At 44.4% G+C, this 12,643-nt stretch overlaps 1 protein-coding gene across 1 annotated transcript in view; it reads left to right on the forward strand.

Moving 5' to 3' along the window:
- Positions 1-1,286: 1,286 nt before the first annotated feature.
- LOC108573837 (headcase protein-like) overlaps positions 1,287-12,643 on the forward strand; it is a 40,795-nt gene continuing 29,438 nt past the window's right edge. Inside the window, exon 1 of the mRNA XM_017936314.1 lies at positions 1,287-2,258. Within this exon, the coding sequence (XP_017791803.1) occupies positions 1,480-2,258 (779 nt within the window). The 5' untranslated portion in view covers positions 1,287-1,479. The remainder of the gene's footprint in view (positions 2,259-12,643) is intronic.

The raw sequence follows: 12,643 nt of genomic DNA on the forward strand, positions 1-12,643 counted from the left end.
GGGATCCGGATCCCGGCTTCGAAGCGAATTTTCAATTTAGAGAGCATTATCTCGTTACGATTTCTGCGTAAGTTGGCGAGATACGTCGAACGGTCGTGGTATATCGTACATACATTCGCGTACGTGCGCGCACACGCGTATCGGGGATTATTCGCAAGCCTGTGCTCGCCGGCTTCGAAAAGTAAAACGCGCGCTCGTGTATGCAGCGCCGGGTGTACGAGTGCGAGAAGGAGAGACGTATCGGTTGAAGAAAGATAGGAACATAGAGTGGTAGCGTGCGCCAGGCGGAGGACGACAACGGCGCGCATCGATTGGCGCGCTAGCCGTGACCCCCACCATGCTGCTTTCGCTTTCATCCAATGGGACCTCACTTTCGCGCTCGCCCGCGCGCCGAGCCACGGCAGCCGGCACGCTGTCGTCGCCGGCGCTCAGTGACTGGTGCACCCTACGTGCGAGCAAGTGTTTTTCGTCGTGGACTCTCCGTGTGCACGAGAGAAAAAAGGGAAGCAAGAAAGAAAAGAGAAGGAATCGGAGCCTCGGTGTTGCGTGCCGCGTATTGCCTGTTCGATCGTTTCTCTCTGTCCCTCTCGTTGAGTCGTGTGTACGAGCCGCGCGAACTTGGATCGAAAATTGCGTTTCACGGTGCGCGCGCTCTGCGCCGGTGACCCTGACATTCGACGGAGAGGAGCAGCAATCGACACATTTGTTGTCCGGTGGTCGCATCATCTTATTCGACACCGAACATCATCCGAGAGGAGACGGCGCACAAACTTCGTACATGCGATTCGGTGTGGTGGAGAGACAGTCAACAGTCGTCGCGCGAGAAACCGAGAATCGTCGACGAGACTTTACCAAAACTACCGCAACGCGGCGTCGCAGAACCACGCTGACCTTGACTCTGGTGCACGAAACACCACGACCAGAGAAGAGATTCTTTCCGTACCGAGTCGTGATCGTAGTTTGATGTTGTGATCGCGAGCTTGTGTCGTGACAGAGTGACCTCACTTCTACTCTCGACTCTCTTCCTTGGAACGAGAGGGAATATATCCGTTGGATGACAGTTCGTCTGAACGTTCGGTGGAACATCGCCGCGGTTTTCTTCGTTGCCGCGTCTTTTTCACTCGAGTACCGGATACATCCGCTGCGCGTCTCTGCGACACGAAACTTCGTAACAGTCTTTCCGTTGAATGGGTGTGCGTGAAACGGCACAGGTGAGACGCGGGAATTGCGCGAAGATGAAATAAGAGAATCGCCAAGACGGATTCCAGAAACGTATTGGTGCAACAGAACCTTCGTTACCGACCCGGTTCGTATCCACGTCGAGTACCGCAGTTCCACAAATCGACATATCACGTACAGAAGAAAACTTACGACAGTTCTCGCGACGTGCGCGTCCTACGAAGATATCAAACGGGTCGTAGCTTGCAAGAAGAAGAAGAAAGGCGGCGGTTCTCGATCGAAGAAGAGGAGGAGGAAGTGATGGCACCGCGGCGTCACGCGAACGGCCACGCTGGTGTACTGATGGAGAACGGTGGCGGCGGCGGTGGAGCAGGAGGAGCCGGTGGCGGCGGTTTCAACGACACGATGGAGAACAACAATCTGCTAACGCAGAATCAAACGACTCGTTGCTGTACGCCAACCGGCGAGTGCCTAAGGGGCGACACTTTAATTCGGTTGAACGTATTGCACGACACGGTCAAGGTGACGTGTAACAACGATAACTGCCCGCTCGGTCAGTTCATGCATCGCGAGTGCTTCGACGCGTGGGAGCAAACGGTGCTGACTTATCTGAAGAGTTGCGGACGCGCCCGTAGCTGGTCGGAACGGCAGCGCCATCAAAATCTCTGGACGAAAAAGGGCTACGATCTCGCATTTAAAGCGTGTGGATGTCGATGTGGTCGTGGACATTTAAAGAAAGATCTGGATTGGATGCCGCCTGGTTCGGGGAACGCTTCTGGTACCAGACAAGACGAGAACGAGGCGAAGAAGAAGAAAAGGCGTAATCGTCAGAATACCAGGCCTATGTTGGCGGTCTCAGCTGGCCCACCGAGTCATGGTAATCACGTTACGGCGAACGGTCGCGGTACCACCGAGGCGCAGTTGATCGAGGCTGGTAGAGGAAGGGCTGGCTCTTTATCGTCCAGCACTGGATCCAGCTCACCACCAGCGACCAGCGAGCCAAGCGTCAGTCCTCTTCATCAACCGCAGGCCATTATGAAGAAGAAGAGCAAGGTTGATTTCTTTAGCGACCGAGCTCGGTAAGATTTTTTTTTTTTACAATTTTATCTTTAATATCAAATTTCCAAGGAAATTTCCTCTACAGCGAATGGGTACAGGATGAAATTGGTATACAGGGTGGTCCGTTGCGATTAACCTTGAATTCTAGCACACTGGTATCTTGAGTTTACGAATTTTCGTTACTGCATCGCAAAAATTCACGTCTAATCTGAAACAATCTACTTGCTAGTAAAAAAAAACTATCGTGTCAGGGTTAATACTTCGAAGCTGTGTCTTTGGTAGCTTCTACGAAACGTTCCACGTCGTATTCTCACTGAACGCCCTGTATACTTTGGTCCCGCCAAAAATGAAAATATACGACAGTAAGAAAACAAGTATCGCACGATCTGAGGTGTTTAAAGCACGACGAAAGTGGGCAAAATTAATTTGGCGAACGATCCAAGGTAGAGATACATAGGCGGAAAGTTTGCAAAGAAGGCGCCACCGCAATTACGCGAATTACGTGGCAACTTTTTGGATTCGTGGTACCGGATCGAACGGGAGAGTTTGTGGAAGAGAAAAGAGAGAGAGAAAAAAAAGTGGCCGGCTCGTTATAAACAATAATTGGCCCAGGCGGTCACGATACCGATGGCTCCCTGTGAGGTCCAACCGAGCAAACGTGTAAGAATACAATTATCGCGATCCCTTATCAAATTGGTCACGTTTCTCTCCCACGCAAGCTCCTCCTCCGGCCTCGCTGGTCGCTTTTAGTGACGCCGATAAGAGGAGAACGTTTCTTTCGAATCGCAGAACTTACCTTGGTAGATAGAGTTACCCGTTCTCTCTTCTCTTCTTCCGTTCGTTTCTTCGCTATTAGGCCTGCTGGCTAAATCGACGAACGTTGTGTGTAGCTTTATTTCTGTGTTTGAATGGACTGCGATAAGGAATTGATCGTCCTTCGTATGATTATTGTGTAATACAGTTGACCTTGTAAGACGGTGCAGAAATTGCGATCGTGCTGCTTTAACCCTTTAATGCTCGTGGCTGTCTCACGTGCGTAACTAGTCCTCGAAAAAGCGAAATTTTGTTTAACCCCTTAACGCACAGTTTTTTTGAAAAAAACCGGCCAAAAAAAATCAATTTTTTTAATGTAAAAAAAACAAACTAACAATGTCCAACCAAATCGACATCCTCAAAGGTTTCCATTTGTTATCACTCCTGATTCAACTTTTCTTTTAGTGGACAATTTCGATATACTGCGCTTTTGTTCCATGGAAAAAGGCTATATTTTATTTTCGAATAAATAAGTATTATAGCTTACAATCCTATGTAAATGATAAATATCAATAACACGATTCTTTTTCTTAGCTTTCACATTGTTATTTTCAATTCTCGAATATATTCGAGTGTGAAAAATTATAGCAGCATCAAATACAACGCCGCTCGAATTATCTCGAGTGTGCACAGTTTGGCCTGTTTAGCGCGCTCGAATTAACTCGAGCGTGCAAGTTAAGGGGTTAATTTTCTTTCACTTGGGTTATGCCCAAAATCTAAGGTAAATTTGTAAAAAAATAATATTTATAGCGTTCGGCACGTTAAATTGAGAGAAATGTGAGCGTCAAGGGGTTGACACTATATTATTTTAAGCGGTTTCGTAAACTTGGGCAACTCTCTTTCGTTGAAAACAATATTCTCGAGCTACGCACTTGGAGAACACGGTTTCGATGTAACAGAACAAATCTCCCTAGTTTGCATTCGTTCTGAGTTCCGTTTAACACGGTTTCGACACAGCACGAGAACACTGTATCCATGTAGAAACGCATTCCCCTAATTTCTATTAGTTTATGGCGTTACTTAACACGTCTTCCATAAGGGAGACCAGTTTTTCAGTTTTCGATTTTTAACAAATATGCGAGCGAAATATCATTGTAACAATTATTAACAACTACCTGATTAAACGATTAAAGTTGACTCGACCTTATTTTAACGTTTTTCCAACACCTTCCGGAACGAATTAACCACATTGGTCACCTGTGACCAGAGTGTCTCGTTATATTTTTTAATATTTTTTTAAAACGTATAGAGACACATTGTACATTGGTAATTACGAAGAGTAATTAAACTAAAACGAGAGTATCGTCGACCAAAAATTTCAAACAGCATACCTAACAAGACGTTATCTTGAATAGTAAAAAGAAAAAAAAAATAGCAAAACAATACAATATGCTTAGAATAATAACTTTCTGGGGCAGTGAACGCGTTAACCGTGTCACAGAAGGGTTGACTATGCATCGTATCGATGTCATTGCCAGCAGAGCTCTCTTCCAGTTTATACAAACAGATTAAATCGGATGAGCCTGTGTATACGTTTCCTGGTATCGCTGTTATATCTTTCAAGGAAGACAAAAGCAGATAGGGGTCGGGGTGAGCTAGAGTAGGGACCCGGTATCAGAAGGATTTTCGGTATAGAGCTTTTGTCACGCCCCCGAAACTGTCGTGTTAAAGTTCAGCAGCATCGAGGGCGGTGGCTTATACAGAGGGAGGGAGGGAGGGTTCAAGCGACGGAGAAAACGTATTCCGTATGGAAAGCACACGCTTCCTTCTTTTATAGCGCGATTTCGAAGCTCGTATAAAAGAGCTCACCGGAATATTTTCATTTCTCTGGGCGGAGCGGAGTTGTTTCGCGTTTGTGGCGTTATGTATATGCGGCTATAAATAATCGACGAAGAAGAAGCTTCGCGAAATACTTTCTGCGGAGGAACCAGATGGTGGCCAAATGACGGAAACACCGATCTTTCTCCCTCATTTTTGCGCACGAAAAATTGAGCGCGGGTTGCTTGCTCGAGCTTTACGAGGGGAATTAAGGGTGTCAGATGTGGAAATGTAATAGGGAAACGAAACGTCCTTTAACTCTTTAACCTCTTATCTACCGGCTGGACTTTCCGCGGTGCTGTATCTCTTGCGGCACGGTTTCACGCGGAATGCGCGTGAATTATGTATTGTAGCACTGCGATTTGTGCCCGGTGATGCTTTCTACTACGAAGTTACATCACAGGAGAGATTATGGATGAATAAATTATTTATACGCGAAAGACACGACAACGGCGTGTTCAGTAGCTAAAGATACTTTGCGCGTCACTGTAGTCGTCTCTTCTGTTAAGTCATTTTTGGGACGAAATGTCGCTACAGTGACGCTGAGAAGAACGAGATCTTTTCTCGTTTAAAAAGATCACCTACGCGAGAGCCACTGTAATGGCGTTCGGTAGCTAAGAGATTAACTATTAAACATACACGTCAATCGAAATCTCTATTGCGGTGCGGTATGACGTGCTGCATACTCGTCGTGTAAAATAGAAATTACCATTTACTACACAAACTCGAAATTTCAATAAGACGTAATTGAAACGTCATTTGGTGGTATGTTTCCTTTATATTACCAATAAAACTGCCTGCTATGTATTTTATAAAAACAATTTGATTATTCTCTGGTATATTGGATATTACTTTTTTACGAGCTGAGTTGATTAGAATGCCACACCGAAATCAACCGAATTTCTTAAAATTCTTCTTGTTTATGAATTTTATCATTTTTTTGACAGTTTTTAAGGTTTTAATAACAATTTTTTATCGAATAAAAATGTAATCCTTCCTCGTTTTTGCTTTACTTTTTTCGTCAAATTTATGATAGGAGCATTTGCCCTGCGTTCGACGTGTGTACTCGTCGTTGCTTGATTTTTTCACTATTTTATGGTTAAATTTATTTTAAGTTAAACTTTGCGTCACTATAGTCGTCTCTTCCGTTAAGTCATTTTTGGGACGAAATGTCGCTACAGTGGCGCTGAGAAGATCGAGATCTTTTCTCGTTTAAAAAGATCACCTACGCGAGAGCCACTGTAAATGCCGTTCAGTGCTAAGCAAGCTATAATACTTTGCGTCGCTATAGTTATCTCTTCCGTTAAGTAATTTTTTGGACGAAATGTCGCTTCGAGCGAAGATTCGAGAAGATTTCTCAGAGAGATCTCCCGAGTGAAATTTTTTAACGGAAAGCCACCACAGCGACTCGCTTGTTTTCTCGCGTTGAAAGCCGCGGTGGCGTGGAATTGCTTTCGTATGCCTCGATTCGCGTTTGTTCTCTCACGCATCGCTAAAAATTAAAAAAAAAAAAATACCAGCTACCAATTTCGTTTGCGGCCCTGCGCCGCCGTAGCTGAAAGTTTAAGGAGAGAAAACACGCGACACTCGACCGCGCAGAAGTTCACGGATGAATTGAGCCGGTAATTCGATCGTTCGCATCCTTCAAAGGCATGACCGGCGATCTAAGTCGCAGATAGCCGAAGCCGCGGCTTCCAGGCTCTTTTTTCACCGGCGTGTTTCATCGCTTTGTCGCTGCCGGTTTTTTTGAAGAAACCGAAAACACGCGTTTAGACGGCTTCTTTGCTCGTGTCCCGATACTTTTTCCACGCATTGTGCGCACCCGTGTGTCGGAACACGTATACGTGATGCGTAAAATAAAGAATCTCGGCGTTCTTTTGGGTGAATGCACATTATTTTACAAATATTACCTTTTTTTTTTTTTTCACTGCTATTCATTTGTCGTGTTCACACGAATGTTAGCGCACAGTGTAAAGAACAAAGTTTCATTTAACAGTTTAACCCGCCTGCATTGCATTTCTGCAATGTTTCTGGACTATCGCTAAACCGCCGGCATTGCATTTTTGCAATCTGTAATATTTGTAGTTTTAGTAGGTTTTATGGTTTCTTTACATTATCTGTAACTTTCACCTAAAAGTAATGCATAAAAAAAAAGTTAGTTTCGCAAATTAGTGCCGGCGGTTAAGTGTTAATTCGTCTAATTATAAATAAAAATATTGACATAGTAACTTGTCCGAAATTAATTTTTTCTTTTAATACGACACGTCCCAATATGCATAAATACGTCAACAGTTAGAAATAGAACTATTTAACCCTCGTCCCTCCCTCAGTTTCGCATCTTAATAGGTCTCCCGGTGTTAATTTGACACAGCGGTCAAAAATCAAACGAAAAGATGAATAATTAATTTTGTAAATTCTTGTATTAACCCTTTGCGATCGGCACATTTCTCTGGTTGGACTATCAGCTAGTCGAAGCAAATTTAAGTTTTCAAATTTATTTTTGCATAGTTTATTTATTATATATATAAGGATATTGAAAAACAGAATATTTTGAAACTGATACATTTTGTTTAATACATACTAGTTATAGTGCATAAAAATAAAACGTTTTAATTTTTGTAATTTTCCAAAGTATGATACTTGACAAAATAAAGATCATGCCGCCATAGCGGCGACACCGATTTCTAGAACAAAATTGAAATGCCGCCACTATGGCGGCACCGATCGCAAAGGGTTAAATATAGAAAGTAAACAAAAATTGCTTCTACAGAGAGCCGAATAATACAATTTTTTCCCGGAAAAATCGACACGAGGGACGGACGAGGGTTAAATATGCTTATACGATGCATCAGATGAAAATTTGACAAATGTTGTCGTTTATTCAAATTAAACGCTTTCACTAATTTGGCATCGCCGGTCACCGATCACCGGCCACGACATTTTATCGTCGAATTTTAGTAGTTTTCCGATAAGAAAATTCGAAACTCGAGGCAAACACGGATAAGAAACCGTGCGAAGTAACAACGATCTGGCTGGATATTTCAGTCTTACCTGGAAGATGAAATATTTTAAGTGAGAAGTAGAAATGCAGGCTGATTTTCAAGGTATCGATTAATATCGCAGATCCAAGTTTCGATGCTCGTATCATCTCGATCTTTTCGACAGACTTTAACAAGTCTGATATGTTTGCACGGACGTCAATTAACAGGTGGATATCCCGTTCACGTAAATATCTCAAGTGAGAATTACGCAAAAGGGTACCCGGTTATGGACGTAAGGATTAATAAAATTCAAATTTTTGTCTTCCACAAAATCCACGAAAAACTTCCTCCTGCAAGAACTCCCTGTATCTACCAGTCAACTTCGACAACATTCCCAACAGAACCGTGCGTTCCTACTCTATGTTGACAAACACCGTCCTACAAATGTAGTACACACCGGAAAAAGTCGAACAAACGTTAATTGAACGAAGCGAACCGTGTCTCGTCTACTATTTATGAATTCTCAGAACCTCTAAGAAACAGCGTACACTCATGCACCCGAACAAGAGAGAAAAAAAGAAAATCGAAGACCAATTGTGTGTCGCGGTGGGAAATATGAAAGGGAAGTCTCTAGACACGCGCGTTGCAGGCCGTAGGATATGAATGAACACACCGGGGTCCGTTTTCTCGGACGCGCTCTTGTAGGTCGTTGGAGTACGAGAGAAGAGGGCTCTATAGAGTAAGGCTTGTGCCCGACGCTGTGCAGGTCTAGTAGAGGTCTCTCCTTGTTTCGTTTAGAGGGCGGCCAAAGGAAGAGAAAGAGCGAAGGACCAGAACGATTACGAAGATGGCCCCACCCATAGTATACGCGCACACCACCGGGTATATCCTATATTTAGATCCAGTCTTGGAACCTGTCCTATTTCTGTTTATTTTCCAACCAGGTTCGATGGGCAGCCCCTGCTGAAATCTTCCCTCGACACACGTGAGTTAACGCGTGTAACCTTCTATTTTTGACTGTCTCGTTAGGCTCGAAGGAGATTCCTTTCCTTTTTTCGCCGTGTTCGCTCTCTCACCTTTTCTCAGCAGCAACTGTATTCCTTAGCTGCCCCACGGTTAGGCTGAATTAACACCTTCCATCCGGGTTCCCTCTTTTCCTCCCTTTTTAAAGACAATTTTTCTTCTTTCCATGTTACGAGAGCTCTAGTTAGTAGGTTAACTTCCTCTCCCGGCATACGGAACGTTTAAACGATAACTCTTCACGTGCCTCCCCTTTTCTCGCGATATGTCTCGTCCTCGTGTTCTACACGAGAGACTCGATTCCAGATCGCAACGGTTCACGGTGTACGAGTTACCAGCATCAGATAAACTCTTTATCCCCCCCTTCTTCGTACTGTTTTCTCCACCGTGGTGCAAATTATTTGTTTCTCCCCCCGGGGTGTTATCGTCTCGTTGGATCTTCTTCCGTTTCGTCAGTGATCCACGCAGAGAAAACGAAGAAGAAGCGAGAAATTCGTGCATCGTTGGGCCTCCATTCCCCTATCTCGATCTTTCGAACGAGGCTTTTTCGTTTGGTACGCGCCGATGCGGATCGAGCTTGGTCAAGAAGATCATTTCGCGCTGTGCGAACGTGTGCTGCTGGTTCACGTGCACTCGAATGCACCGAACGAGAGAAGAGTGTTTAGGCCTCTGTTACGTATGAATATGCGCGTGTTTGTGTGCAAGTGGATGGTTAGAGGAGGTGTGTTGGTCGCGATTGAATAAAGGAGCGGATGGTGTGTGAAGCAAGAGGAGGCGAGGAAAGAGAGGGTGCCTCGTAGCCTTGACCGTGGCCACCTCCTCAGGGCCAGCCAGAGGAGAGCTTGACGCTCTAGCAGCCTCCAAGGCCAACTGCATGGAATCACGCCACCGCGATGCATTTAAACGGGTCGAGCGCCGGGAATGCTGCGTTAAAAAGCCCTTCGCGCCAGCCTTTTGCCTCTCGTGATCGAAAAAACGCCTCGAGGAGCCAAGCCTCTGGGAAACAATCTACCTTCGGCGTTCGATATTTCGTGTGTTTTCTGCACGTCGAGCTTGTATGTATTTTTCTCCTCGAACGGGGTGTCTCTTCGAGAGATTTTTCACAGAGAGTGTTTCGTTAGGTTGGAAATAGGTAGTAGGTTTCTACAGGGGACAATGAGTCCGTTCGTCGAGTTACGACGCATTTTCGAGCTAACAACACGGTGTCGGGAGCACACGAGCTCGTAAAATTTCCACGAGCAGCAACAGCCCTTCCATTGTCCCGGGTGGTCTCCACCCATCGTGGCGTGACACGCTCTTCGGCCCTTTTACGGCGTTCAATTAAAAGCTACGCTCGTCGACTACCGTGCATAATCCTGGATTTAACGATCTTCCGATGCGAAAGGGTGTTGTGCTGGGATGATGTGGGAGCATTCTCTGATCTAAAAAATCGAGGAAAAATCGGGGAGTTGGACTGGAGGCTGATTAAATTACGAAATTAACACTTTCGCTGCGGTATACGCCTGGAGGTATAGTCGAGGGAAGAAATATAGGGAGGTTGGAAATTGTATTAGGCAGCGATATTCAGAAGGCTTTTCGTTGGGACTGAATGGAAGATAAGGCACGTTTGTCGAACTTACGACTTGATTGTACGTATATTTCTTTCATAGACTATACATTCTTATTTCTTTTCTATTGGAACTGAATAAAAGCTATGGTACCTTTTGTCGATATGCTGGAACATGCAAATTTTGAGGTCTGATTATATGCATTTAATTCGCTGACTATACACGTATTCTTATTTCCTTTCTGTCGGGACTGAATCGAAGCTGACACGTTTGTCGATATACTGGAACATGCAAATTTTGACGCCTGAGCGAATTTACGATCTCGCTGTATTTCTTCCATTAACTATACCCGCATTCTGATTTTATTTCCATCGGGATTGAATCGAAGTTAAAGCACGTTTGTCGATATGCTGGAACATGTCAATTTTCACTTACGATTCCACTATAATATTTCTTCCACCGACTGTACCCGTATTTTGATTGCACAAGTATCAGGTCCAAAAATATCGAGCCAAAATACAGGAGTAAAATTTAACCGGTGAACACGTTTCGTACATAAGTACTGGCCGCACACATCGAGCACTTCGCTTTCGAGTGGTCAGCAGTCGAAGGGTTAAAGCAGAAATAAAGATAAAAATAGCCCAACTATCTTCGAGCCGAGGATAAATAGGGGTGTCTTCCCTCTAAGGAAACTATTCATCCTCGACTCGAATTACATATTTCGAATGGCTATATTGTCCCCGAGAAATGTTGCAGAGGGAAGAAGGGGGCGTTATTCTCGTTGATACTCCACCCATGGAACCGGCTACGAATTTATACGCCCGTGATTCTTTTTTCATCCGCGATCACCCTCGGCGTTACGCCGCGCGCGCACATAGAGACATTTTGGCGCCGCAACGCGACCTATAAATCCCGCTCTCGGCGAACTGCGACGAGCCAAGGGGTTCTCTGTTCCCCCCTATACCAGAGTAGCGCGTTACTCGCGTTTTAACCAAAAATAAATTACACTAGAGAGGCGGCAGTGTTCCACAGCCGTCGTCGTTGCTCCCCAATGAAGGAGAGAGAGAGAGAGAGTCGCCTGTGGAATTCGTTTTTTCTACAAGCATACGCACACCCCCGCGTGTCCTCGCGCATTTGTATCGAATTATTCGTCGACGAAGGGTGGAAAACGTAGTTCCTTATTTTCCCCGAGGTTTATGGTCTCGTTGGAATGTTCCAGAGAGACTGACACTGGGTGTGCAGTCTCTTACGGGAGTACATACACATGTTTTAGCTCAGATACTCTATTTTTTTATTTAGAGACGTGGTGAATTTTTCAGGAGAATTTTTTTGAATTAGTTTGAGTGATTGAGTTCTATTTTGGAAAGCGGTTAAATGAAATTGTTGACACGAAGGACATAAAGAATAATACACCTTCGTTCGTTAAGTATTAGGACACTTACTCAAGGTGAAGCAAACCTAAATAGTCATTACGAAAGTATCAAGGATTGTTACAAAATTACTTTGGGTAATTTATTGTCCGAAGAAATGACCCTATTTTTACCGATCGATGGTTCTAACTTTGGAGAGGAAATTTAATTTAAATTTAACAAAGAGTGTGCATAAAAGTGAGACTCGATGAAATGGTTCCAAATTTGAAAGTAAATTACAAAGTTAAGACTAATTTTTGTGTACGTCTTCTGTAAGGGGTATAAAAACAGTGTTAGACTGAAATGTTCCCAGTTTGCCATACTCTATAAAATATCTGTGTCTGTGTACGTAACAAGTGATTCATCGAGCACAGGACTTCTCAGTGCTCCACGGCCATCCCGAACTATCGCTTTGAGGGATGGTAGGCTCGCGAGAGGTTCAAAGGGACCTCTACTACTCGGAACGAGTGTAATCACGAAGGGAGAGCGTGCGTGTAACTGTAAATAAGGGATACACTAATGGGAATCAGTTTCGAACCCCGAAATCGTACTCTCTCCTGCGCCACCCTAACTGTAATTAAAAACCTCCAGACGATGTTCAAACTTGAGCAACTACATACGCGTATATTGTTCTTTGCACATTTTAAAAGACAGTCTCGAGAATACCAAAGATTTAGATATCCCCCTTTCGATTCCTCGAGCGGCTAGAACCGCGAAAGGGGGACGAGTAAGGTAGAACGAGGACGACGGAAGAATTATTGAATTTCCAAGCGGGCCCGGTGAAATTCCACGCGTGTTTCTCAGTTTAATTTCGTAG

The sequence above is a fragment of the Habropoda laboriosa genome, unplaced genomic scaffold (genome assembly GCF_001263275.1).
Source record: "Habropoda laboriosa isolate 0110345459 unplaced genomic scaffold, ASM126327v1 scaffold111, whole genome shotgun sequence".
NCBI lineage: Eukaryota > Metazoa > Arthropoda > Insecta > Hymenoptera > Apidae > Habropoda > Habropoda laboriosa.